The sequence below is a fragment of the Poeciliopsis prolifica genome, unplaced genomic scaffold (genome assembly GCF_027474105.1).
Source record: "Poeciliopsis prolifica strain line A6 unplaced genomic scaffold, Auburn_PproV2 SCAFFOLD017, whole genome shotgun sequence".
Taxonomy (NCBI): Eukaryota; Metazoa; Chordata; class Actinopteri; order Cyprinodontiformes; family Poeciliidae; genus Poeciliopsis; species Poeciliopsis prolifica.
Genome location: NW_026562392.1, coordinates 1,274,130 through 1,300,875, shown reverse-complemented (window position 1 = coordinate 1,300,875; position 26,746 = coordinate 1,274,130). Strand labels below are relative to the sequence as shown.

The following is a 26,746-nucleotide window of genomic DNA, read 5'->3' as shown; positions in this document are numbered from 1 at the left end:
TTTATATATATATAAAAAAAAACATGATTGAAAAACAGGCCAATTTAGGATAAAAATTTGTGTTTTTACATTTCCCCTCATCTTCCCTCTAACTTTCAGGCCACCTCAACCCCCCTTGTGGCCCCCACTTTGAAACACCGGATCAATTCATACTGTCCAAGAAAAACACAAGTGTTAAAGAAACCTTATTTGAACCTCTTTATTCCAAAAGGTATGATCAACTCCCACACCTGCATCCAGATCATTACAATTGATGGAAGAACGTTTTCTCTCTGAAAATGGACCCCAGATAAAAACCTTGCATTACGAGGACGGGACGGGCGCGGTCGCTTTAGTCTCTGCGCCGTCCGCTGTCCGTCTAATAAATACTCCCCCCCGACAGAGCAGCTGAGGAAAAGACTCAGCTGTTTCTGATATGACCCGACCCGACGCAAACAGCTGGATGTTGTGGCAGAAGCCTCACAGCAGAGGTAAAGTTGGCTCCAGCAAGACTCAAACGGGTTTTCACCGCAGCATCCAGGAGCGAAAAGGAAAACCGAGGAACTGTGTGACGGGGGAAATTAAAAAGCGCGGTAACAAACAGAAATCTATAGGCAGGACGTGGGTTTAGAGTCGCGTTTAAAGTAAAAGTGAAAGAATCCGGTGAGGTGTGATAAATGGTGCTGACCCAGCAGATGGAAACATGGCGGCTGGTTTCCAGTTTGTCTGACTGAAGGAAACAGGAAAAGCTGGAGAGCTGTCATGAGTTCCTGAAAGAAGAGTGGTTAACGTTTGGCTCTAGTGTCCCACTGCGGTTACAATAAGGGAAGGTCAAAGGTCATGGTTTTGTTTCTGCTGCGCTCTGTTTCCAGATGGAACCTTGCGGAGAAGTTGATTAGTCTTAATCTGCTGCCTCTCTACTCCTGCTGTGTGTGTGTGTGTGTGTGTGTGTGTGTGTGTGTGTGTGTGTGTGTGTGTGTGTTTCTGGGTGGAGGTCTCCTGTCCTGCTGTCAGTCGGGGTCTGCTGGTGGTCAGCTCCCTACAGAGACTTCTTGGTCATTTTCTTCCCCTTCTTCAGGGACAGCTTGTTCCTGATGAAGCCCCGCTTCCTCTTGGCCGTCTGCACACAGGAAGTACAAAACAATAAATACACATCAGGAGTATTCAAACCTTTTTTTTTTTTTTTACTTTTAATCATGTTGCAATCACATATGTGCTATATTTCAGTATGACATCATTTTGATCTAGGAAATGATTTCTAGTTTTTACAAAAAATTGATTTTGTGGTGTCTATTTTTTTAAGCCTGCCTGATTGGGCAGAGTGTCAATATTCCCCACAGATTCATTTTAACTGTAGTTGTAGGTTTATCACTGCAAAAACACCAAATCTTACCAAGTGTTTTTATTCTAGTTGCTAGTGAAGATGTTTAAGTTCACTTGAAATAAGAAAACTAACTTACAAGTAACTTTTCGGACAGATATGAACTTCTTTTAAGTCAATTTATTAATTACATGGAAAAACTATATTGTAATAGGTAAAATAATCTATCAGTGGAAGTATTATATTTTTAAGATCAATATTAAGGAATTATTTACTTTAAAAAATCTTCTTACTGTAAAGTTACTTATAAGTTTTGATTTATTTCAAGAGTACCAAGTTATTTGCAGTAAAAATATTTAGAGTTTTGCAGTGATTGTCCGATGGAAGGTGAATCTGTCGCTGATGCGTATGAGATGCACGTTGTCGTCAGAGTAACTCTGACCCTCACCTTTTTGGAGGTGTACTTCTGCCTGAGGATGTCGGTGCTGCGCAGCTTGCCCTCCAGCCGGTCCCGGTTCTCCAGCCTCTTCACCTTGTATATCCGGACCAGCCAGTGCTCGGAGGTGAAGGCCTCCTCCAGGTGCTTCAGCTTTATGTCCTTGTTGCCGATCTCGGCGTTCCGGGTCCGGTCGAAACCCGGAGGGGTCCGGAAGTCCAGCTTTTATTCAAGACGTGAACAGAAACAGAAAAACATAAAGGTGGTGTTCTGATTTGATGACACTGGTTGCTGTGGTAACCGCGGTAAAGCAGCCGGTACCTGCATCTCTCCGAAGCGGTAGTAGGACATCTTGTACATGAGGCAGTTGAGCAGAGTGGGCGAGCCAGCCTTGTCCACCCGGAACTCTCCCTGGGGGGTGAAGTAGTCACTCTCCTGTGGTCAGATCAGGGTCGGATCAGAAAAACGAAAAAAAAAAAAAAATGTCTTGATAACCGCGGGGTCAGAGGTCAACTTACTCTGATGTCTTTCGGGTGCTCCCCCTCAGCAATGCGAACCATCCACAGGAACTTGTTGATGTCGTCCCCTGAGTAGCCGATCACCCCGCCGAAGATGATCAGGACATAGTCCACGTCCAGAGACCTCATGATGTCATAGGCCGCCGACTCGTTGGACGACATCGCCTTGCCCACCTACGTCAGAACAGACAAACCACACTGAGCACACACTCGTTGTTCAGCAACACGACTTCCACTTGGTGGAGGATGATGAAGACGACACTTTGTTCTCAAGAGCGTCCACCATGTTGAAAGCAAACCGTTGTTCATCAATGGATAAATGACCTTAAAGCAGATTTTATTCAACCCAATAATAATCTGATAATTTGATATTGTAGAAATTGGTTATCTATGTTTCATCAGAGAATCATTCCAGAAGGTTCCAGCAGGGCATAAGAGGGACCTCCTGTAGCAGTCTGTGTTCCTTGAACTAATAATACGATGCTCACTCCTTGCAAAGCTTCCCAAAAATTTTTACATGGAGTTTGTTTGACAAGCCTCTCATGTGATTATCCACTCACATTTTTTCCTTCCACTTAATTTTCTGTTAATATGCTTAAATTCAACATTCTGAACAATCAGCTCCTTGTGGACATTTATTCAGTCAGTTTGTCCTACTGACTCAGAGAAGTTTAGAGGTTCAGGAAACCTCAGCTTGTGTTCGAAGTTTAATGTGTGAAAACCATCAGTTTCCTAGTTATTCTATGAAGTATATTCTAAATATATGAGTCAATAAACTTTGGGTTTTCATTCTCTGTAAACCTTAATGATCAAAGTTACAAGAAATAAAGGCTTGAAATGTTTCTATGACTCTCCTTCAGACCAGCATAGCAGTTAGCAAACACCTGGTGGAACTGAGCATCAGCTGAGCTCATTATAGGAGCTACTTCTCAGTGAAACTGATAAAAACATTAAAGGGTTAATACAGGAGCCATGTTGTGAGGACGTCCCCTCACAACATGGGGGACGTCCCCCATGTTGTGGGGTAGTTTCTTAAAAAGACAGAGACCCAATTTCAAGGCATTAAATTACAAAGTCAGATTTATTTGAAATAATGTGATATATAACAACTGAAGCAAACAGCTATTGAATTGTTTTATAAAATGTCACCATGTGGCTGAAAACCACAAGATGCTGCCCGTTTAATTATACTTCTATTAGAGGAATCACCATGTGGGGGATCTGCAGGGTTATTTATCATCATGTGGAGGCAGCTCTCACCAGAGCGATGTGGCTGTTGTTCCAGGTGTTGTTGTCCACCAGAGTGGTCCGGTTGGCCATGCCTGCTATCTGGTAGCCGTAGTCCCACCATGACATCACTCTGGCGTGTTCGTCCGTGTTCTGCCTCAGCCAGTAGTACGCCTCCCGGAAGTCGTCCAGAATGTTCCGTGATCTGACCGGGACAGACGGAAACATGTCATCCAGGTGCTTGCCCTGAACCCCCCGCCAAAGATCCCGGTTTGTGACTCGGCCCACCCGTCGTGGTTGTAGGATGCCAGCACCACGCTGGGGCTGGAGTATGCATTGCTGGTGACCCAGGTGCAATGCACGGCAAACATCATGAGCAGCATGAGCATCAGCATGGTGACGATAGACTTGATGTTGGGGCCCAGGCCCTCCTCCGGCTTCTCCTGCTCAGACACGTGTTTCCTCACCTTGCCGGCCTGCAGTGGGCGCAATCAGGACGGGTTAGTGGAGGTCCAGTAGGATTATTACACACATGCAGCAGAAAGCAGCTGGTTATCAATCACTTCAACTGTCATGTTGGTCAGACGTCATAAAAATTCTAAAAAGGCTTTTTAGATACTTTTTAGAGCTGCAGCTAACTGTCATTTAAGCCATAGACAATTGAGACAAAACATTTTTTTACATTCTGTAGATTTTTCATTTAACCACTTTACACCTTTTTTCACACAATATTACAAATAGCAAAATGCGCTTAACAGAAGATGTTAGATTTATTTATTTTTTGCATTATTTAACCAGGTGAAGCTGAAACTGCTTCTCGAGCAGTTCTGGGTTCAACATTTATTTTTTAACTTTGCATTCAGTTCAGAACAACAGCTGGCTGGCCAATCGTGGATAAGGCAACACACCTCAGTCCCCTGGTGACTCACTACCTTATCATAGAGGTTTCCTGCGTTCTTCCTGTCGTCTTCGTCGCTGCTGTCCTCGGCGGGCGGACTCTGTCTCTTCATGTCATCGCCCAGGTAATGCTCGAAAACGCTGGAGAAGGCCACGGCCGACAGCATGCACACCACCGGGGTCAGAGTGAGCATCAGGCGCACCATGACACCAGCGAAGTACACGGCGCTGATGGCGTACAGCGCCACTGGAGGCAGGAGGCAGACGGGGTTAGAGGCACTGAGCTATAGATGAAACCACAAGTTACATACTCCTGTATAATAATAATAATAAAGACAAATACACTTTTTATTCCTTACTGTCAGACCAAACTTCTCTTGCATCAGGTCAGTGAGAATTACTTCAATTATTACTATTTGCAGAATGCCACAAATAATAGACAGAAAGACGGACAGCGAGAGAAAAAGACAGTGCTAAGCACCACCTCCTGACTCTGGTTGTTTCTAGTTAGCACTCGGAGAAGACAGAGGAGCTCCATTTTGTCACAGATTATCTGTCACATAACATACTGTAACAAAATGGTGATAGTTTCAACAAATATTTGAAAAAATGTTTTTTTTTTCTAAAAGTTACAAACTGCAGCGTTAATGGATAGTTTTATAAAAGCATTTTGCCATTACCAGACCTCTAAGGTCATCCGTAATCTTGATATGTTCCTTCTCCTAACAGTTTGTTTGTAGTGATGCTAACTCCACTGGTCCTACTTCACTTTCTGTCAGTAAACACCAACTTTGCTTACAAATTGTCAAAGTAGTTCTGATGATAACTCTGGCTGCCAGTTTCAGGACCTGTTGCTGTAAAGAACATATTGATGTTTTGACTTGCGCTTACCGAAGACGCGTTCATCATTAATGTTCCTGATGCAGAACCAGAGGCCAGCGGGGAACGTACAGACCAGGATGTGGAGGTCGAAGAAGAACGAGACCCAGGTGGTGGGCTGATGCTCCGACACTGAGGCGATGATAGGAATGTGGATCTTAGCGTAACTGTGAAGTAGAGACATCAGCAGGTGCCTTTAGAAGATCTTCATCCTCTTTATCTCCACCCATGAGTGTTATTCTACAGACAGGAATGTTTTTAATCAGCAGGGCTGAGGTCAGGAGTGCGGGAACTCACCCGGTGTCCCACAGGGAGTAGAACCGGCCGCTCCACGGAGCAATGTACCCTGGAGGGGAAACACATGCGATGTCTGAGCGAAGTGCTACACTCACAGACACACCAACATGAACACACACTGCATGTCACACATCTATACAGTACTCTATCCACCCTGCATGGGAAGGCCCACCGCACAGGTGAACATCAACATGTCTGACACTGCAACATATGCACTGTGATCTACAGGTTGCATGTGATCACCATGGCAACCTGTTCCATGTTTTCTAAAGATAACATGGAATGAAGACGCCTTTGAGATTGGGGGACACAATATGACATCATTGATCAGATATAAGTAATTTTTTAATATATCGGTATGGATCCAATATAAGTTGCTTTTTAATTTGTTGTATCAATCCCACATTAATCATTTAACATATTGGTATCACTCCAATAAGTAAAACTGATTTATTTATGTGATCATTTCTAAATTCCATAAATCAAATACTTGTACTACCAATGACAGGCTAGTGGAATGAATAATAAGGATGGTTATGTTTAATCTGAACAGAAATGCCTGCTAATCGTTTGAGCAAACTGCTTTAGTGCTGCAGCACCTGTGCAGTGATGGTTCTGATTAGCAGTTTGTCATAACTAGATGATTTGTGCAGAAACAAAGGCAAAGAATCATATTCGTGTTGTAAATGGCTGCCCTTCTCTCCAAGGAGTTTATCATTTTGTTTATGTTATTAGCATAAATGTGTTAAGAATGAGAACAGGCTCCGTGTGGAACAGAAAGTATTTTAACAACATTTTGACAAGAGAAGCGGCCGGCAGAGTGTTCACCTCGGTTTGTCATTCCTGAGCTGTTAGAACTGAGTGATTTGGCTGCAGTGAGCTGCTTGTTGTGCCTGAGTTACCAGCTGAAAAAGCAGACCCATTATCACTGACAGGGTAAAAGCCCCATCATGGTAATTGCTATCAAAACAACCTTTGCTCGCTAATACCAGAGTTGTTCCCTCGCAGCACGACTCTGCGGCATGAACAGGAATGGACTAACATGCTAGTTCAGCTCTGCATTACCTTTTGTCAGACGATTAGCTTCATCATCCAAACTAAACACAAATGCAGCCTTTTAATCTCAGGTCTTCAGGGTGATCTCATAGAAACCCCTTTTACAAAACACTGGATTAAAGTGCTGGTTCGCCAGGGCGGGTAGAAGTCATTACACCTCTGTTACGCCATTGATTTGTCAAACGACCTCGAGGTTGACCATCGACGGACGAGTTAGCTCAGCAGGTTGAGGGGGTGATGGTTTGTGCAACCAGCCAGCAGCAGGATATTTAGGCGAACATCTACAGGAATGAACACATTGCAAACGTTCCAAACTTTTTGTCAGTCGATTCAGAAAGTGAAACTCATATCTGCGCCCCAACAATGAAACATTGTCTGTGTCCCTGACGATGAAAACCTCTCTCTGGACTTCTGGTAACATAGAGTCTAGTCCTTAATGGAACCCTTCTGAGACCTTAATGAAACCCTTCACCTGAAGAGAGGACTTTGGACCACTAAGCAATCGCTCAGTTCATTTTCTCTTTAGCCCAGGTAAGAGGCTTCAGGTGTTCTCTCTGGTTTGACACCAAGAACAAAACATTTGTAGCCCATGTGTAGGATTCATCTGGACCAAGCAGCCCTTTAATCTTCAGTCCATTCCTTGTGAAGATCCCAAAAATGTATGAATGGATTCTGCTCATCAGTCCTGTCAAGGCTGCAATTCTTCCTCTCCTGGTACAGATTTATACTTTTTTCTTCCTTGCTATGACTGTGCTTGGATGCAGTACTCTGAACAGAAGCCACAAAACCTTTTGTGACTTCTTCTTGTTATGGAGGATGTCGATGACTGTTTATTTTATTTAGAGGCTTTGGAAACCTCTGCAGGCATTTTCACTAAATCAAAGTCCAGTTCGTTTGAGAAGGTGTGAAAGCATAATCAAACTCTGATGCAGAACAAAATCATAAAAATATAACTCTGGTCCACCTACAACCCTACGTCTCAATTCAGTTGAAGTAAACTCTGAATCATCTTGACTGCCAAGCTGAATGGAGGCCACTCCAAAAGCAGAAAGTGGACTATAGCACAGGGCATTCTGGGTAAATGCAACTAAACAAATGCAATAGAGGGAGAAATGGTTCATGGTCTTTTGTCAAATACAAAAGTGAAATCCTATAACCACTAAAGTCTGATGCCACTCCATTATTTTTATGCTTTGTGAAAAAGGAAATTGTGCTCATGTCATTTCCATCGGTGGTTCTTAGTGCAGTGTGAAAGACAACCACAGCAGCTAAAATTAGAACAAATGTTGCAAATTTGATCTGTATTCAAAGCGAGTCTTTTGGCCTAACAGGTGTGAAAACAGTCTTAGTTATTGGATTAGGGGTGTGACACCATGATTTTAATGTTTTCACAATACTCTAAATTCTGAGACACTGAATTTTCATCATTTGTAAGCGATAATCAAAATGACAAAAAATCATGGCGTGAAATATTTCACTGTCTGAAAAGTATGTGTATAAAATGAGTTTCGCTTTCTAAAATGAGTGACAAAAATGTATGGATCTTTTTTATGACATTCTATTTTTTTGAGACATTCCTGTACAGGCATAAACAAGACCTAGAATTAAGGTGAGATGTAATAGCAAAGTTTAAGCATAAATTTTTTAAGAATAAAAATGTTAAGCATAAAAAAATTTTAACCATTTTTTTTTATGAATGATGGTGAATGATTCACCATCATTATTCTTCTTGAAAATCTTGTGATCTATGAATAGTCAGAAGGATAGAAGAGTCTTATTTCTGTTGGATTATGACAGAAATGTTCAGTGAAAGAATCTAAAGCTGTGAACCTCAAGGGTTACAAACAACCAGCAGTAAAATATTTATCCAGATTTTGTTTCTAGTGTCAAGCAAAAATATGTATTGTTTAAGCCCCACCAACCTGTGTATGTTAAGTAGATGACAGAAAGGAAAACCACCCCAGCAGCCAGAGAGACTCCCAGGAAGAAGAGTGTCTGGAACTCCTGCTTGGTCAGTCGGTCCTTCAGATACTGCAGGAAGGCGTAGACCTGCAGCAGAACAAACACACCTACAGGCAAAAGGAGCAAAACATTAGGAACGCTGCAATATTGCATCCAACAAATTGACAAATAAGGACTCACATCCACTCAATCTAATCAAACTGTAGTTATTTTATTACAAGATTCAAAGTTTTTATAAAACTATAATCTGATATGTGACACTAAGATTAACATTCATCTGCAGGGAAAGTTGTTTAAATACAACTTCCTCTGTCACTCGCTCTGATTGGTCAATTACCTGCTGCTGCCATGTGTTCACTTGTTCTGATTGGCTGAAAGCCGACGAAAGGGATCTGCATAGACAGGATCAGGCCTAAGATGTAGAAGGTGCTGTACGCTGCAGAGACAAGCAGATTAAAGATTAAACTACCAGTACCTATAGTAAATCAATAAAAACATACACCATATTTTGATTTTATACAAAACGTATGCATTGGTCACTCTCAAGTTCTAAAAATGATTTCACTATAAGCCAAGGTGAATAGAAAGAAATGAATGGGGCAAAAAAAGTCAAAACGGAGAAGCTGGATGTGGTCCAATATGGCCACTTTCATAGGATATTAAACATAAAAGGTAGCTAGGCGCTGCTGATCAAACACACCTGGCTGACTGATCTTCATCCCAAACTGGAGATAGTCCTGGTTAATTATTTTAATAAAAGCTGTTGCCCTGGAGCAAACGGGAAGTACAGATTTGAAGAGAAAAGAAATGGATAAGCAGTGCTTGTCAACAACTGACTGACATGTTCCTATTATTATCTCTGCTTCCCATCACATGATGTCAGTCAGAGGCCACTTCAGATTTGCTGCAAAACTGACTGCTTCCAGAGATGCTTCCACCATCAACAGCAACTCTTTGAAGATCTATGCATGGCATTTCATTTCGGTTTGGAATAAATAAAGGATTTTTCTGATTATGAAATTGAGTAAAGTCATATTTCTATTTTTTTTTGTACTGAATGAAAATCTAATTCAATTTATTTCCACAGCATGTAGAGCTGTGGAAATGAACTTTGAGTTCATCTAGGCGCAGAGGAAACATTTTCCTGAATACTCACCCTTTCAGAACTTTCTATGCTGGTTGAGTTGTTAAGCATGCAAAGCTAATCCAACAAACATTCAGTTTATGCTTTTCATACAAACAGAGGATGATTTATCCTTGTGTCTCTCTGCTGCATCTCACCTATGTAGACTCTCTTACTGAAGCGCTGCATTAGCAGCAGGACAAACACGTGAAGAGGAATCAGGTTGATGATGAACACGTATCCGCCCCAGGCTGACACCTGCCACACACAGCAAACAAATTTACTTCACTCAGAGCATCGCCTGAGATATCAATGACAAACTGCTGGTTTTTCCATATCACCAATAGATTAAAAGCATTTGATTATGAAGGGAAAAGAGCCAAAAAAATAAGAACAATCAGTGAAAAGGTAACAACCTTTCACTGATTGTTCTTAGCTGTGATTAAGCTCATTTTTAGAAATCTGAGTTCAATTTTAATTTTCACATACAAGCCTGATTACTGCCAGGCTTGTCAGATCTGTATTGTCAAACAAATTTAGAGTAGGATTTATAATGTAGATTTTTATTTTGCCATGTCTTTTTATTGCAGTTGTTTGGGTGGGTAATGTATTGTGCAGCATCTTTGTACTTTTACTGCACAGAAGGATGCATATTTGTGCCATACCTCTTCTTGCCACAAGAGGCATCACAAAAACAACTATTTTAAATTTGCCTCTCAAAAAAATGTTTTGTGATAAAACTTTTATTTTTTTCACCGATTATCTATCTCACATTACACTGTCAGGTCATGGTGGAAGTTGTAATAAATATGTAAAATATTTTTTATACAAGCAACATATTGCAGATTCGACTTTCCAGAGAGAACAAAGCAAGGTGTCACAAAAATAATCATCCTAAAAAAAGAGAGAGAGACTTTTTTTTGGCTTTCAGGATTTCACTTAGACTGTGAGAAAGTTGATGACATGGACTTTTTGTGGGGGGGAAAGATGAGCCAGACTGACTGTTTTGGAGTGTGAATATGACAGGTTCATAGTTTCATTCCAGGGTTGTGGTTTGAAACTCACATTCATCAATTCTCAGAATCACTTTGGGGATTTCTAGTGATTTACAAAAAGCACAAGTGATATTTTGAGCCACTCCCTACGACAGCCAGGCTGTTAGCCATTCATCTCTGCCTGCCTGGTCCTGATCAGCGTCACAAATCATTTCAAGGGAACGGTGTGGAACTGAACTCTAATTTGCAGTTTTATATTGAATCAGACTGCAAAAAAATGAATTACATTCAAGAAATAAATACTTGAATATGAACTGTCTCTTTTTTGTTTATTTTTACAAAATTATGGGTTATTAATACTTTAATGAGGCAGTGTAAATGTTTTGTTGTGATTAAAGACAGAAAAAGAAAATCTGAGCACTGTGATCACAACAGAAGTGACAAATAACTAGAATCATGAAACAAACAAAAAATAAATAAAACTATAAGAAGCATTTGTGTGTGAATTCCTACCATGTAGAAGTAGGACAGGCAGCAGCCAATGGCCCAGAAGACAGATCCAGTTTTGACTGACTTTACCTGAAGTGCACAAATGAAAGCATTAACACACATGCATGCACACACCTACATGAAAAGCTTCCATTAGCCTGAGCTACTCCATGCTTTAGGACTTTGTTCTGTTGCAGCATGTCCAACTCGTTGGCTCTGGCTGAATTATTCATCGTGTTTCTCCTTTTTTAATGACTGATACAAAGCAAGGCGCCGTGTCCTGCACATTTTCCCCCTGTAGCAGCTAATGAGGCCATAACAGGGCTAACGAGGCCTGACTAAGTGACTCAGGTTAGAGCTGCCGCTGGAATGATGGAGGAGGTGAGGTTAAAAAAGTACAAAAAGAATAAATGAGGAAGGTGAAAAGACTATTGGAGTCAACTTCATCATAGAAACACAATGGAATCCAGTTTTTAGTCCATTTTAGCCCAATTTAATTGGAACTGAATAGATTGAAAATGAAAATGTGCCAATTCCAGCTTCCTGGAAGACAATGTCAAGAGGAAATGCAATTCAAGTTGAGTGATAAAACACTTAGAAGTGGAGTTTGAAGTCATAATAATAATAGAAATTGCTTGGGCGTACCCAGAGGTAGTAAGTGAACTGCAGGGCAAAGATGGCGATGCCCTCGTTGTCGAAGGAGCCGGCCACGGAGCGGGAGATGTAGCCTGGGACGATGGCAATGAAGCAGGCCGCCAGCAGCCCCGCCCCCTGGTTCCACAACTCCCTCGTCAACAGGAAGGTGGAGATGGAGGTCAGGCCGCTGAACACGGGCGCCAGGAAAACACATACGTCCCGGATGTGGACAGTGAGATGGAGCAGGTTCAACACATAGTGGATGAGGCCCGCCGTCACCATGAGGCCCGGGTACACCTGGGGGCAGACGGATGGCAAATCACTCCAGTTAAAGAACAAAAAAACCCAAACGCTTCAAAGACTGATACAAAGCAAGGCGCCGTGTTCTGCAGTAGGTTACAACTGAAGGTGTAGGTGACAACCCTCTGTTTTCACACACACAATGACAGGTACTTATGGTAGTTTAATTACATCATTGTGCAATCTTCAGAAAGACACAAGTTGCTTAACCTGAACATTTAGTCCTGAAAGTTTAAGTCAAAACTTAGAGTGGTTTGTACAGATCATATTTATGAGACTGTAATAATATGGATGAATCAGGTTAAAAAGCACTGGGATAACAATACCCTGCACTCATCCTTGTAGTAGTCTAATATTAGTCTTAATTACTATTAAATTTTATTTTATTTTTTTCCCCAAATCTCTTAACTTTAACATAATTGTTTCAGCTGGCTTTACCAGCTCACATTTAAGGCTCTCTAATAATTTTTATGAAAGAAATGTTAGCCCTGTATCATGACAGAAATGTAAAAAAAAGATGCACATTTTATATTGCAATATTGATGAGCCTACACAGAATGCATGTAAACATCCTGTGGGTTGGCAACAGAAGTGAGACAGTAGCAAAGACAAACATTGTCCAGCACCAATCATAAATTTACACATCCCCATGATAAATGCAAATGTAAAAAAAAAAAAAAAAAAAAAAAAAGCTACCCAGCTATCTAGCTAGGGTATATTAGCAACTAGCTAGCAGTGGCCTCAACTACTTCAAGCCGTAGAACGGAATGAATACTAAGCTACATGCAAATAAACTACACATAATATGAGATTAAATAGTCCTGCCACAACAAAATGTAACCCCTGTGATAAAGATTTTTTAAACCATCTAACATTTTTAAATTAATTTAGGACTTTAAGGATTCACAGAAACCTGGTGTAATATGGCGTTTGCTTTTCTCTCTGCTTCTGATGAAACCAATGTAGTTTTGAAGTTGTTTTATCAACTAATGGCAGAGAACTGAGAAACAGGAGCAATACTACTTACCAGGTAAGTAGTATCAAATCAGCATACTATATCTATGATATCATCCATAATATCATAGATTGCTAGTTGAGACGTATACAGAGAATAAAAAGAAGCTGCCCTGCAAGTTACGCAAGACAGAAAGTGGAAATAACGCTTACCGTCCCTCCGACTATCCTACCAAGAGGATACCAGGCTCGTTCATCAAACCAGTTGAGGAATTCATAGAAGCCATTGGAGGTCAGGTGGTGAGTGGACCTGTAGTTGAACCTGCAACATGAGGCAACAAAACGAAAGAGGAGCACTTGGTTAATTTAGGAAATGCACCAACAATTGCTGAATTTTTTGTGAGCTCCAACTTGGCAAGGTGCTTTCCTAAGGCGGACTGGAAAAAGCAAAAAGTAAAACAAGTGTAGTGCAAGTTTCTGAGCGGAAGTAGTTTTGAATTGAACAGAAAATGAATGAATTATAAGATTATCCCCATTTATAAATAAAGACATTTATTCCTAAGCATAAAAATGCATCATGTTATATGTATATATTAGTTATATATATTTTTGATAAGTTTACAGACCAAAAACAGGAAGACTTCTTACTTTAAAAATGGTTTTAAAATATTTTTTTCTCATAGGGGACTTCGGATGGACTCATTAGGTCTCAAATGTCAGCTTCAAAAACCAAAAAAAGGAAATAAGTAACCTGTTTAAAAAAAAAAATTTTTGGTGCTAATGACTTTTCAGGCACAGCAGAGGCCAGCAAGAATGGAGTCGCGCTGAGAAGTAGCGGCTTCCGTCTGAGTTGGACTCGCTCTGCCACTACATGTACTCTGCACCGTGCAAGAGCACAGTACATGACGTCAAGTTTCAAAGGAAAAAAGAAACGTAATTATTTTTTATAAAGTATAATTTAAAATGTAAATAAATATTTATCCAAATTAAAAGGAACTTTAGCTACATGTTCTTTTTATTTCAAATGCATCTGTTCCTCTGATCTCGAGATCGTAATTTAACATTTGGCTTCAACATTTATTTTTTCAATTTTGACCAAGTTTTTTTCCTCTTTTTTTTTTCAACTGTACAATAATTTTGACCCTCTCTCAGGTCCATACTTTTGAGTGGCATCAATTTAAAAAGTGCATTTCTATTATTCCTTATTTTGAGAAAATGTCTGCAATCACCATGGCAAAACATGCCATGGTGGTCGCTGTTGATCCCTGTAGAAAACCTGGTGTTGGGTTGAATAACGTCTTCCAGAAGCTGAGTGAACTCTGCTCAGTGAGCTCTGGACCTGACAGAACCTGTAGAAACTCCAAAGGAAGGATTTTTCTTCAGTACAACAGTGATATGCAGCAGTGAGGGAAGGGGCACAAAAGTGGAAGATTATTTAAACTGATATCAGAACTTCTGCAAAAAAAGCTATTCCAGCCCATTTTCTTTTTGTTAATGTTGTGTGTGGGAGCAAAACAAAGAAACCAAGTACCAACCGACCTTCACCCTCCCAGGACTCTAAGGTGGATGGGAGGTGTCACCTGTTCTGTCAGCAAACGGCAGCATGTAGTTTGGCACCAGAAATAAGCAAACTACTTTAACATTCACTAAACAGAGTTCCTAAATTTCTTCAGGCCACAGAATATTCACTTCAGTCAATCCAACACAGATTCCTTTAAGCTGATCTGACAGGAACTCAAAGCCACAGATACCTGGTTCAGAGATGGGATCAGGATGTTCCTGCAGCGTCTCCACCTGTGGAGGTTTTCCAGATGAAGTCGATCTTATCCACAGATGTTATCTACCTCAGGAAAGGTCTAAAAACCAAGCACTGTCCTCTTTGCCTCTGCTGTGAAAGGTCTGGCTGACAAACAAGCTCACCAGGTCAGGTCTGCACATTTACAGTTAACAAAAGTCACCCCACTGTTGAAAATTCAGTAACTTTCTTGCTATACAACAATTCAGACAAAAAGAAAAATCGGTATTGGTCAAAATTGGAATTGGCCAGGAAACTGCAGTCCCTGCCTCCTAGGAGGAAGAAAGGAATAAATGAAGGAATAAAGGAAGTAAGGAAGTAATGATGGAATGAAAGAATGAAGGAAAGCAGGAGGGAAATACTAATTCCAGATCTCAATATCCTCTCTGGTTGTGATCCTGCTGCCCCAGCAGATGACAACAGGAGTTTGCTCCATAAAGGTTGAAGCAGCACAAAGTGTGGTCCTGCAGCAGCAGCAGCAGTGTCAGCAGAGCAGCTCTCAGAGAACATACCTGCTCTTTTCATCACAGCCCAGAAGCCGGGCAGAGAGCCCAATCTGTCCACACTCTCCTCTCCTTTGATGCTCTCTAAATAATTACTGATGAGGAGGCGACTAGCACTGCAGCCGTTCCTCTCACTGATGAGACAACATGGCCTCTACCATAGCCCAGCGTCGGGAAATTTGGGGCACTAGCTCAATAAAATTGAGGAAGCAAAATAAGAGAAGAGGGACAGTTGCCGGGCAACAGTAAGAGAAAGACGTGAAACTTTACGAGCACTATGTGAGGACATGCACAATATTGAGCAATCGATAGTGATGCTGCTAAACGTTCACCTTCAGCCTTCCTCAAAATCCTCCTGTTAACTTTAAAACCCTGCTGCCATGTTGACTGGCAGTGTTCACATGTCAGAGAGCTAAAGAAACCCACAGGAGACAGAGAGAGCAGGGCTGGACAAATAAATAAAAAATATGTATTGCGATAGACACGTGATCAATATCAATAGATAATCTGATAGAATATTCAATACTTTCACCAAACTCTGATCCAGAACCGCACAGCACTGTGTGGGATGTAGGCAGAGGAAAGGCTTTGCCTGCTCAAATTCTCACAGCCTGGTTGATGTGCACAAACTGCACATCAACCAACTCACTCACTCGCCGTAGGTTGTTACTTAGCAACAACCTACAGGGTAATTTACGCAGCAGCAGATTTAGGTTTTGCCACCGTGAATCATAACTGTTTAAAAATAAAAAACAGAGTGAAAACTGTAAGACAGGAAACATATCAGTTTGGCAGTATTTCAAATATTTAAAAAAAACAACTAATCAATAATTATTGATATTGACTGATATGAAACCCTTGAATCACAATATTTTTCAGCCCAAAGAAAGAAAGAAGCTAGCAGAAGCTTTTTGAACAGGTGAAGTTGGAATATTTTTCAGCGTTTGTGCTCTGAAGTACAAAATATGTTATTATACTTTGAAAGATACAGAATCGCAGCTTTTCTTGATTTCACTTGGTCAACAAATAAAGTGGGACAAAGACGATTAATCCTGATAAATATTCATTAACTGCAGTCATGGCGACTCTTCTCGATGCATCATTTCACTGTTAATCAGCTGTATAAAAAAAATGTAATTAAGCAAATTTCAAAATATATTTTTCAGTTTAACTTGTAAAGTGCTAGATTTTGTGACATTGTTTTCTTGACTTTTCTCAATCATTTATAATCATTTACTTCGTACCTTATTCATATTTCCTAAAAAACTTCTCAGCTATCAAGTTATTTTGTTCTACCTATTCAGGAGTTAAAGAGAACAGCTTAACAGCTCAGACTCCATAGGGGTGGAACCTTTATGATTAGATTAGATTTCAGAGGTGAGAGGAAGATTATTGGTTCAATGAGCCTGCAAGTTAAGATCCACCAACATTAAACTGATGCTTTCACAGCCTGATTCCAATGACTATCAGTCACAAGTAGGGTGCACTGATTGCAGTTTTCTGGCCAAACACTGAATTCTAAAAAGCAGACTTGGCGATTCCAAATTTGACGAATATGGATTTTTTTTTTTTTTTACAGACAAAGTCGCCAAGTTGGCAACAGTGGGTGCCTATTGACTGAGCCCTGGTGGGCGAGTCCGTCAGTTATAGGGTTTGCCTCAGTGCATTATAAGTCTAGTAGCCCACCAGGCTTTACTTGCCCACCCACCAGGCCAAGTCTTTTTATAAGGCCTTTCTTTAGATTTAAACAACAAATGCTACTAAAGGTAATACACTGGACTCTCAAAGGGGCCACAATCTATAAATATTTGAGACTTCTTCTAAAATGCTAATAATTGCCTATTTTGCGAGTTTGAACACCAAATATACATTAATACACACAGTGAAAACCATCTCAGCACTACTATGGAAGATAATGTCCATTGTTTTCTCATCTCTACTATTGGGAGTACAGCCAATCAGGAGCAAGAAAAATGATCGGCATTCCTCCATGCAGTTCTTTGCTGCATTAATATTGCATACAATGACACCGCACTACTCCTCAGTGCAATATGATACACTACCAATGAGTGAGAGATTATTCAAACATGCAGAGTGCAACTGTGTTTGGACACAGAAATTAGCAAACACTGACTTAACTACAGAGAAGAGCACACACAGAGTTCAGATCAGCTCAATTAGGCTGATTCACCTCAAGTGTCACCACAAACAGAGGCAATTCTAACCCAGTCATATTTACTTTCCATCTAACAATAGAGTTCATCAATCAATCTTAAACGTAAAATGTATAGTTTTGTTTATATAGAGTTAGTGTTGTCTTAACTATTGCCCCAAGAATGTTGTTCTTTTTGCAAAAAGCCTTTTTTTAAATTCTGCATACTGCAGTCAATGCTGTAGTATCTGAAATATTTACACATATGGCAATATATATTTATATTGTCACTATGTCATGACAATATGAGAAATAATCTAAGGAAAAAAAAGGAAAAAAACCGACCTCCTCTTCTGTCTCTCAGCATTAAGAGATCACAATTTTGCATAGCGCACAGAGATCGTGATTAAACATTCACACAGTCTGTTGTGAATTCTTGGTAAGTTAGTATGGCCACTGATGATGGCAGATAAATAAGTTTTCCTGCCTCAGTATGTTTGTTTCTCTGCAACTAGCAAATTGAACAGCAAGTACAAAGGATTGATTGACAACACTGAGATCTTCCTCCTGGCTCTGATTGGTTGTTTTGGCCTGGGACTGGTGAATTCATTCAGACATAATAGTAGATCATGGAGGAAGTGGAGGAGATAAATCTTTTCACAGATTATTTGACTCATGGCATACAGTCACGACATGGTGACAGCTGCTACATATTGCAATTTTAATGATGGATCCACTACTAAATTAGTTGAATAATCATTTTATCACTATTAATCCAATCAATAGTTTCAGTATTAAAAGCATGTAGGCGTATAAATGTATGTATAATCCTTACTGACAGTAATCACAAACTGCACAGTTCTAAACCGTACAGAAACGTTGTCAAACTGATGAACTTCAGCAAAACCTTCACTAAGGGCAATATTTAATAGAGAAGTACCTCCCGCCATGGTCTGTTGGATGCCAGAAAGGTCAGACCAGCACGCCTCCACTTGCAGAGAGAGACAAATGAAAAGAAGCCAATTAGCCGCTGATGGTAGTAAACAGTTCTGACGAGAGACCAAAGGGAGAAAGCACGTGGGGTGAACAGCAAATAAGTTGAACGTGTTCAAGCAACACATCTGCAAAGCAGCTTATCACAGAACTGGACCTCGTTTTACCCTGCAACACCTCTGGTTACTGAACCACCCTGGATGAAAATCCTTTAAATGACAACCAGCATGATGTTGAGTAAACCCAAAAGATCAAACTAAAACAAGATGACATTAGGGGGTTTCTGGAAGGACCTTCAGGCTTATTACAAAGCAGTTTCATCATCACAGTCTGTCATAGCGCTTGAACAGCACAGGGATGTTTGCAACATATAAATTCACTTCTGAGGTTAACAATCTCAGAATCCTCAGAACCACAGCCAATCACAGATTTTGTCACAGACGTTCCAATCAATTATGAATGACGACACCTAGCTTAATTCTGACTAGGTGCCCCTTTAATCACAGAGACGGTTCTCAGGAGGGTATTTGATGCTACTACAACACGATGGATGTATAATGGTGAGCTCCCTATGTCTGTATTTCTTTAGACATACACAGTACATAATGCCTCAAAGAAGATAACCTACAATTCAAGCACTGCACCAGGAAGTGATGATCAAGAGCGAGAAGACCTTTTTCTGCTTTGCAAAACCCTGAAACATCGGAAAAGAATAAAAAACTACTTTAAATAAGACGTAAAAAAAATTCTGTAAAGGAAGAGTTAAGAGTTTCAAGGTGAAGTTATACAGGAACTGAGGAGTCAAAACACAAGACGGATGGAAGACACTAACCATGCAAGGCAAAATAGTTTACTAACAGAGAAGTTCTAGAAGAAATAACTTTTACATTTTTGGAATGGTGGAACGTAAGGAAAGAGCACCAAAGTTTGTGACTGAACTGTGGAAAAGGCAGACTACGCTGCCTTGATGTACTAACAATCAATACACAGCGGGGATACAGAGCATACCTGCAAAAACCTGTGACAGATCCAACTCCATGCACAACAATCGTCAGCTTCAAGCAACCCCGGATACAGGAGAAGTGTTATTCGAAACACTGCTCCTGTCTGAAACTTGACAGAAAGCTTTATTTTTATGATGTCCAGAATTCGGGGAGATGTGCAAAGCCTGGTAAAAACCATCCTCAAGAGGAGCTGATTTCAGACACCCTATTGTTAAAAAACTCATTGAAAAATAGGATTATGGCTCTACCGAAATGCAGATGAAGCAGCCCCAACCAAGTTCAAGGATAAATGCCATAGCAGTTATGGAGAAGACGCTGAATGAAGTATTGCCATGGAAACACACCAACGCTGCAGCTCGGCGTTTAACCAGACCTGGCAGTAGATCGGAACGGAGCTGCAATGTGCTATGATGGCACACTTTAAATGAGCACATCCCCCTTTTACAGTGCTGAAAAGTCTTTTGTGAAGATGAGGCGTCTTTCTACCGTGACTGCTCATGAAAGATGAGGTCATCTGAAGCTTCAGTATCTAAGTTCACTGTTAGGATCTAGATATTTTTATACATTTCCTTAACCAATTATCTGAAGTTAATCTGAGCATTTTTTTAATATACTATAAATACCTAAGACTGAACTCAATAGGTAGTCCAAGACAGGGAATGTGTGTATATCGCAGAATGTTGAAGAACTAAAGTAGAAAACCGCATGCTAATGTCCAATATGGATGGATCTTTTATACTAAAGTGGGGATTTCGTACAAGTAAAAGTTAATGTGCCATATTCAGATATTCACAGTATTATATGAAAGGATCAATACACCATATCAGCGAACAGATGCAGTTTAAAATTCCAGAAACTTATGAAAAACATGAGAAAAATAGGATGTTGGTATTAAAGAAGTAAGAAGGCGCTGATCGATTGCCCTGATTTCTTTCATTTTGAGCGAACGACCAATACCTGTATGTGAAACCGTTCTCATCTACCTCGACAAAGATCTGGAATCCCACAAGGGACATGGGTGAAAGAAAATGGACAGATACAATTTTTCACATAAACATGTCAATTTTGAAGAAACTCACTTTTTTTGTTTTTTGATAAAGCTTTTGCGCTAGATTTCGGCTGAGACAGAATTAGTGCATTTTGTAAAACTCCAATGGAAAGACATTTTGCACATCACACGAGTCAACAACCCGACGTCACTACTGGTTTATCCAGTGAACAAACTTATTCACATGTGATTTTGATTGTATTTCTAATTTATTGGAAATACAGATTTTGTAAAATTGCGCTTATTCAACATTAGCAGAATATCAAAAAGGGTTTTGAGCACAATTGTAATGCAAACGAAGTTAGTGTCACTTATTACAAAACAAACAAACAAAAAAAAAACTAGTTTATTTGTATGGCACAATCCAAATACAAGATAATTCTAAGTGCTTTATATTATAGCAACATCATGCAGTCATCAACTAGCAAGCTAGGAACATTACATTTTGTCAAACGCTCATATCAAAATCATGAGGCAAATGTACATAAAAAGCATGGATCAATGTTTCAGTTATGAATCAAAGCTAGCTTAGTGGATTTTTAGTCTTGATTTCAAGCATCTCATCTTGAATTTTTTTTTTTTTTTTTTTTCAAAAATGTAGTGGAATTTTTATGCTTCAAAATGGCTCATGAATTTAAACTGGCCACAAAGTAGTCGAAGGCCACTGGAAGTGAAAACTGAATACTGTTGTGGAATGTGTAAGGCGTTATCCGTAGAGCTGGAGCGTCGGCCGGCGTTTGAGACGTGGCTCAGATGAAGCCAAACCCTCAGAGGGAGGCCCAACTTACCAGCAAGCAGCTTCAGCGCACCAGACAGAGATGAACGCTAATGAAGCCGTTTTTTCTCTTTGCTCTGATCGGCGCATGTTTAACACGACCAACATTCAAAGCACTACTAACTACTGGCTAGCTGCCTCATGCCGACACTGATTACTGTCAGATCTATAGTGGCTTGATCCGGAGCTTCTGAAGGAAAGGGACCATTAACCAGATGCATCGAAGGGACGCAGGGTGTGCGGGGTAGGGGAGGTGAGGAGGAAGGAGGGCGAGGGGGAGCAGGACAGGAGGGGGCTGATACAACCGTTTGCTCTCCTGCAATGTTCTTCCTAAAGATAAACAACAAAAAGATAGCAACCTTGTAGCAAGGCACCATGAGGAACACTGTCATCAACAGAGCAAATTCACTTCCTATTTACTCTTTGAGGATATATATATATATATATATATATATATATATATATATATATATATATATATATATATATATATATATACAGAATGTACGTTATCATAAGACTTCCACTAGACGAGTGAAAACTCCTTTCAGAATAACTGATTCCATCAGAGATGCAACAAGAAATCAGCTGACTACTAAATCAGACACAGCATGGGCACCACAGAAGAAGACAACATTCTTTGGGGTGGAGGGCCTTACTGAAAGTCCATTTAAAGCTAGCTATCTCCAGTATCAAAAAGGTGTATAAAAATTAAATTAGGCAATCGGAAAGATGGCTGCGGTTCATTCAGGGTGCAAGAGAGAGAGAGCAAGACTTCCAGCAGATAACAGAAATACAAAATTTGTAGGAAGATGAAATTAATTTACTAATTCACTAATTGATTAACTTTTTAATCAATTTGTCTTTGATTCACATGACAACTTCAAATGTTTTTTAAGCTAACATCAGCTTAAAGAATATCATAAGATATGCTTGTAAACATTACAACCAGGAGAATGGCTATCCAAACTTATTAAAAGAAAGGCAGGAAGTCACCGTTGACAACAAGACACTTCACGGTCCCACCCACCTCCAGTGCTAGGAGTGCCAATTTGGAATCTGAATTTGAAGAGTTTTCATTTGAATCTGGACACTGGAAGAGGTCCATCATTTACTCCCATAAAGAACAAAAAAGGCTTCTTTTCCAATTTCTATTGATGCAATATCAATATTTTGATTTTGTTTCTGCTTTAATGTATTTGTAAAACCTAGTTCCTAAAAAGTGCTCACAGGAGAAAAGCTAGGCAAATACAGTATGAACATAGATTTTATATGTTCTTAAAAAAATATCACATCAGTAAGGAGAAAAAAAAAAGATTGAATTATTCAAAATGGCTAGGAGCTGAAACCAGCATGCAGAACTCTAATGGTTGCATCTTTTTATCCCTAAATATCAGCCAGAGGTGAGGTTTTGGCCAAACGTTGCCTAAATCTTACTTCCTGATGTGGGCAAAGGACAGAACACAGGCACATTCAGAGACACAGGAAGACTCCCACGATTCTCCAGCTAACCAAATATCTCGTTTACATAAAGCCACCTGTCAAACGGTGGAGGAGGGTGATGGAACAATGAAGCACTGTAGGAATAAATTTCACCGTGTCGTGCTGCATTAGGCTCTCAGAGAGCGACGACACAGGAACTAAAGGATTCGCACCCAGGAAGAGCTTTCTGGTCTGCTCTGTGTGAGCCAGCAGACAGACACCAGGCCGGCCTTTAAATCCACACCAGCAGACTCAGTAATCATTAAACGCTTCTCAGTGATGCAATGCAGACTTGGAAAACGCAACGGCCAAATAGTTTGAGAATAGAACGTATGCTGGCGGACTCTCAAATTAAAAATAACAAAAAAGAAAAAAAAATTGCAATTTTGTTTTATGCATTGTGCTTATCAAGCAAATATGTAGTGTGCAAAAACAAAGTAACTCTTCATCTGAATGAAAACACTGGTGACCTAATTCTGCAACCTGCCAGGGGTGACTTGACAAGTTTTTTAACAAAAAAAAAAGACACTAAAGAATGTGTCTGGGAATAATAAACGCCTTAAAACTGATAAGTTTTAAACATTTGCAGCCCCAGATTTTAATGTACTTATGTTTAAAACTGCACTCCTGTTTCAACCACCATATTTACAAAAACAAATCTCCTAGGCATTCCCTCAGTATATTATAAGCCTGGCGGGCCTCCAGGCTTTCCTTGCACCCCCAACAATCTAAGCATTGTTTATTTATTTCAGGGGTTTTTATACACCAGTAATAGCGATAGCAAAGACAGGTGAAATTGTCTCCTTGGTGAAACAGTTGTAAGCACAATGGTGAGATCGTATGGTCAGTATGGTTGTGAATATATAGAAAACTGAAGTGACTTTTTCAATACTTCTCAACTCCAAAACCATTACCAGTCTGAACGCCAACAACTTCAGCAAATACAGTCCCTGACAAAGGATAAAACATTTTGGACACTAATTAGGATGAAATCATTGAAGAAAAAGAATATATTTATGTCACTTGTATTTTATATGTACACATAATTATCTTGATGAATTTCCTGTCAACTTTAAACATTTTCAATTTTAACACAGTGGGCATTTTCTGAAGTAAATCTCGTCTCCCATTCAGCCTTCTCAAGATATGGTGGGTTACTAAGAGTTCGACCACACCTGTCCTTTAAATCCAAGGAAATAAGAATATGTTTGGAGGAGCCTTCGGATTTGGTCATCCTTCATCACATCACTGTGATGTAATCAACCTTCAGATGCTGCCTCTGAAGGGCACAATCCCTGAACTCGGACACACCTCATAGGTAGACAACCAGAGGTTAGGAAAAATATTGTCTTGTCTGAAGAGTCTGTATTTAATTTAGATGGTAAAGTCATAATTTTGGATTAATCTGAAAGCATTTTTCCATACTTTCTGGTATCACAGCTGTAGGCAGGCTGGTGATGTAAAGCAAACAGGTTTAAAAGGTTTTAAACATCACTGGACATGATACAACCGGGTTGGATCGATGGCCTTAGTCTCTTATAGACTCAATCGTTGGTATGTTTTTATTTGTAATCCCTTCAGCTTGCAGGGTTTCCTGAGGTGAGCCTGGTGGGCTACCGAGCTTCACTTGGACACACTGTATTTGTTGGTCTACAAAAATGGAAAGTTCACCATTAATGTCCAAACTGAACTTTGAGAGAAATCGTTTCAGTTTTCTGCTTCGTCTTCTTGGAGCAGAAATGCACAAACCTCAGGCTGCTGTTGTCACTAAAATGTTTTTAAGATGGATTCTGAGAAGGAATCAGTCATCTGTAAATGTTTTACTTGTGGAATCTTTTAGCTAACTTATTTATGATGGTGTAAACTGTTTGCTGGTGTCAGGGATGTTTACACTTTTTTCTATAAAGGTTAATAACAATAATAATGATAATAAAGGTGTGAGGGAACTGGCACAAATTTCTATCCTCCAACTGAGTGTTTCTTCCCATCTGCAGCTGCTCAATTTCACAAATAATCTCAAAGCATGTTCTTGAAAATCAACTGAATTCCATTGTACAGTCAACACATGTCAAGCAGAGGACCTTTGGGAAGTGTTAGACTGGGAGCTTTGCATGTTGATAATGTCAATACAGGCCTTTGTAGCCATGTTTTCCATCCAAGTGTCTTGTTAACATTAAGCGAACTTTTAAAATGTCACAAAAACAACAAAAAAACAGAAAAGGTATGTTCCCATCAATTAGTCTGTAGAGAATCAACCAGGCATGATTTTTCCTCAGATGTTGGTGGCTGTAATTTACAGGAAGTAAAGCTTGCAAACTGGCATGGAGTACACATCTCAGGAAAATGAAGACCGTGCTCCCCTCAGAGCTGGAGTTCTAGACTTTGGATAATGCGAGTTTCATGAGTCTGGCAAGACACAGACACACCAGTGGATGCAAGCGGTCACTACGTCAGAAATTAGTGAACAAATATATTTCCATCTCCCCTTTAGCCCATCAACTCTTTCTTGGAAAAGCCAAAAAAAAAACACATCAAGCAAGCGTAAAAACATCTTTGCAAAATCAAGCAAGTTATCTTGAATTTTGCTGTTTCCATCAACATTTTCCACTTCCCCACACAATAGAAAATGTACATAAAGAACCTTGAGGAAAACAAGGTTAACAGGCTGATATCTCAGGAATATTTCCAACAGTTCCTAACGTTCAGGTCTTGAGGAACTCAAGTCAGATCTGAAGTTAAAAGAGAGACTGTCTATCAATAAGTCGTACTTAAACTGGCTGGTTAGTGCATGTCTGAATATCATCCTCAATATTTGTTCCTTGAGCATATTTTGCATTCAAATCTAAACTGTTTTTTTTAAAGTGTCCATCTAGTGGTGCACATCAATCAATCAGCTGCATAAGGTAAGTAAGAACATACTCTCACTTCTAAAGCTGAAGGTTTTGATACTAAAGGAAAATTCCAACGTCTACAGAAACAGTTTCTGCAGTGTGTGGCAAAACTGCAAAGCAGCTGAGAACCAGAACATGCGGACATTACAGCCTGCAATCAGTGCTGCTGCTCCAACGCAACAAAGTCAGAGGTGAACGCTGAGCAAACAACGGAGAAATCTGGTAGAGGGACTGGTGGCGCAGCTGTTTGTTTCCGGGTTGAAATTGTCATTTTTCCCCAAATTTCCTACGGTGCTGCTGCTTCAGAGCTTCTTTCTCTCAGCAACAGCACGTTCAGGATCACTGAACACCCAGAAAACTTGGGGGGAAACACCGGAAAATGTCTTAAAGAAGGCTCTGCAAATCTTGGCAACCCGTCCGTTTTATAGAAGACAACTTACCAAGGGTCAAACTCGTGAATAATGCTCTCGAAGCGGATGACAGCGAAGAGCCTGGAGCTGAAGCCGGCAAGACAGGCCAGAAACAGGATGGTGAAAGACAGCAGGGACTGCCAGCCGGCCGGCTGCGACAGGCCGCCGGACAGACCTCCCCCGGCGCCAGCCATGCCGTCTCTCTCCGCCGCCGCCGCGGTGCTGCTGCGGCCATTCCCAGAGTACGTCGCCGCGGAGGTCAGCGAGGATTTGTGTTTGCTCTCGGAAATCTGGTGATGCTCCGCCATTATTCTACGTCAGCCCAGCGGTGGCAACCAAGCAAATGGAGCTATCTGTTATCACACAGGAAGGGACCCCCTCTTGCCTTCCTATTCTGCGCCACGCTTCACTTCTGAGCCACTCGCAGCACCTTCCCCGGACACCCCGGAGCCCTCCAAGGTAGCTTCTGAGATTCCCGACTGTCTGACCTTATTTCCCGCTGCTAGACGATTCCTGGGAACCACATTGCAGCACAGTTTGGCTGCACCCGAGAAGTGTCACACGCGGCTCGAGGAGTTCCTCCTTCCTTGGAGCTGAATGAAAGGGGCGGGATCTGTTCGTGGA

The 26,746-nt window shown here is 40.5% G+C and overlaps 1 protein-coding gene across 1 annotated transcript; it reads right to left on the bottom strand.

Moving 5' to 3' along the window:
* Positions 1-183: 183 nt before the first annotated feature.
* On the bottom strand, positions 184-26,746 carry LOC129367501 (dolichyl-diphosphooligosaccharide--protein glycosyltransferase subunit STT3B-like). The gene is made up of 16 exons (XM_055042007.1): positions 26,153-26,746; positions 13,283-13,391; positions 11,825-12,112; positions 11,204-11,269; positions 9,854-9,953; positions 8,910-9,008; positions 8,533-8,679; positions 5,555-5,603; positions 5,270-5,424; positions 4,414-4,625; positions 3,770-3,957; positions 3,515-3,686; positions 2,255-2,428; positions 2,058-2,171; positions 1,749-1,958; positions 184-1,099 (listed from the first exon to the last, which is right to left on the bottom strand). The coding sequence occupies exons 1-16, from the start codon at positions 26,428-26,430 to the stop codon at positions 1,019-1,021; spliced, it is 2,442 nt and encodes an 813-aa protein (XP_054897982.1). The 5' UTR covers positions 26,431-26,746; the 3' UTR covers positions 184-1,018.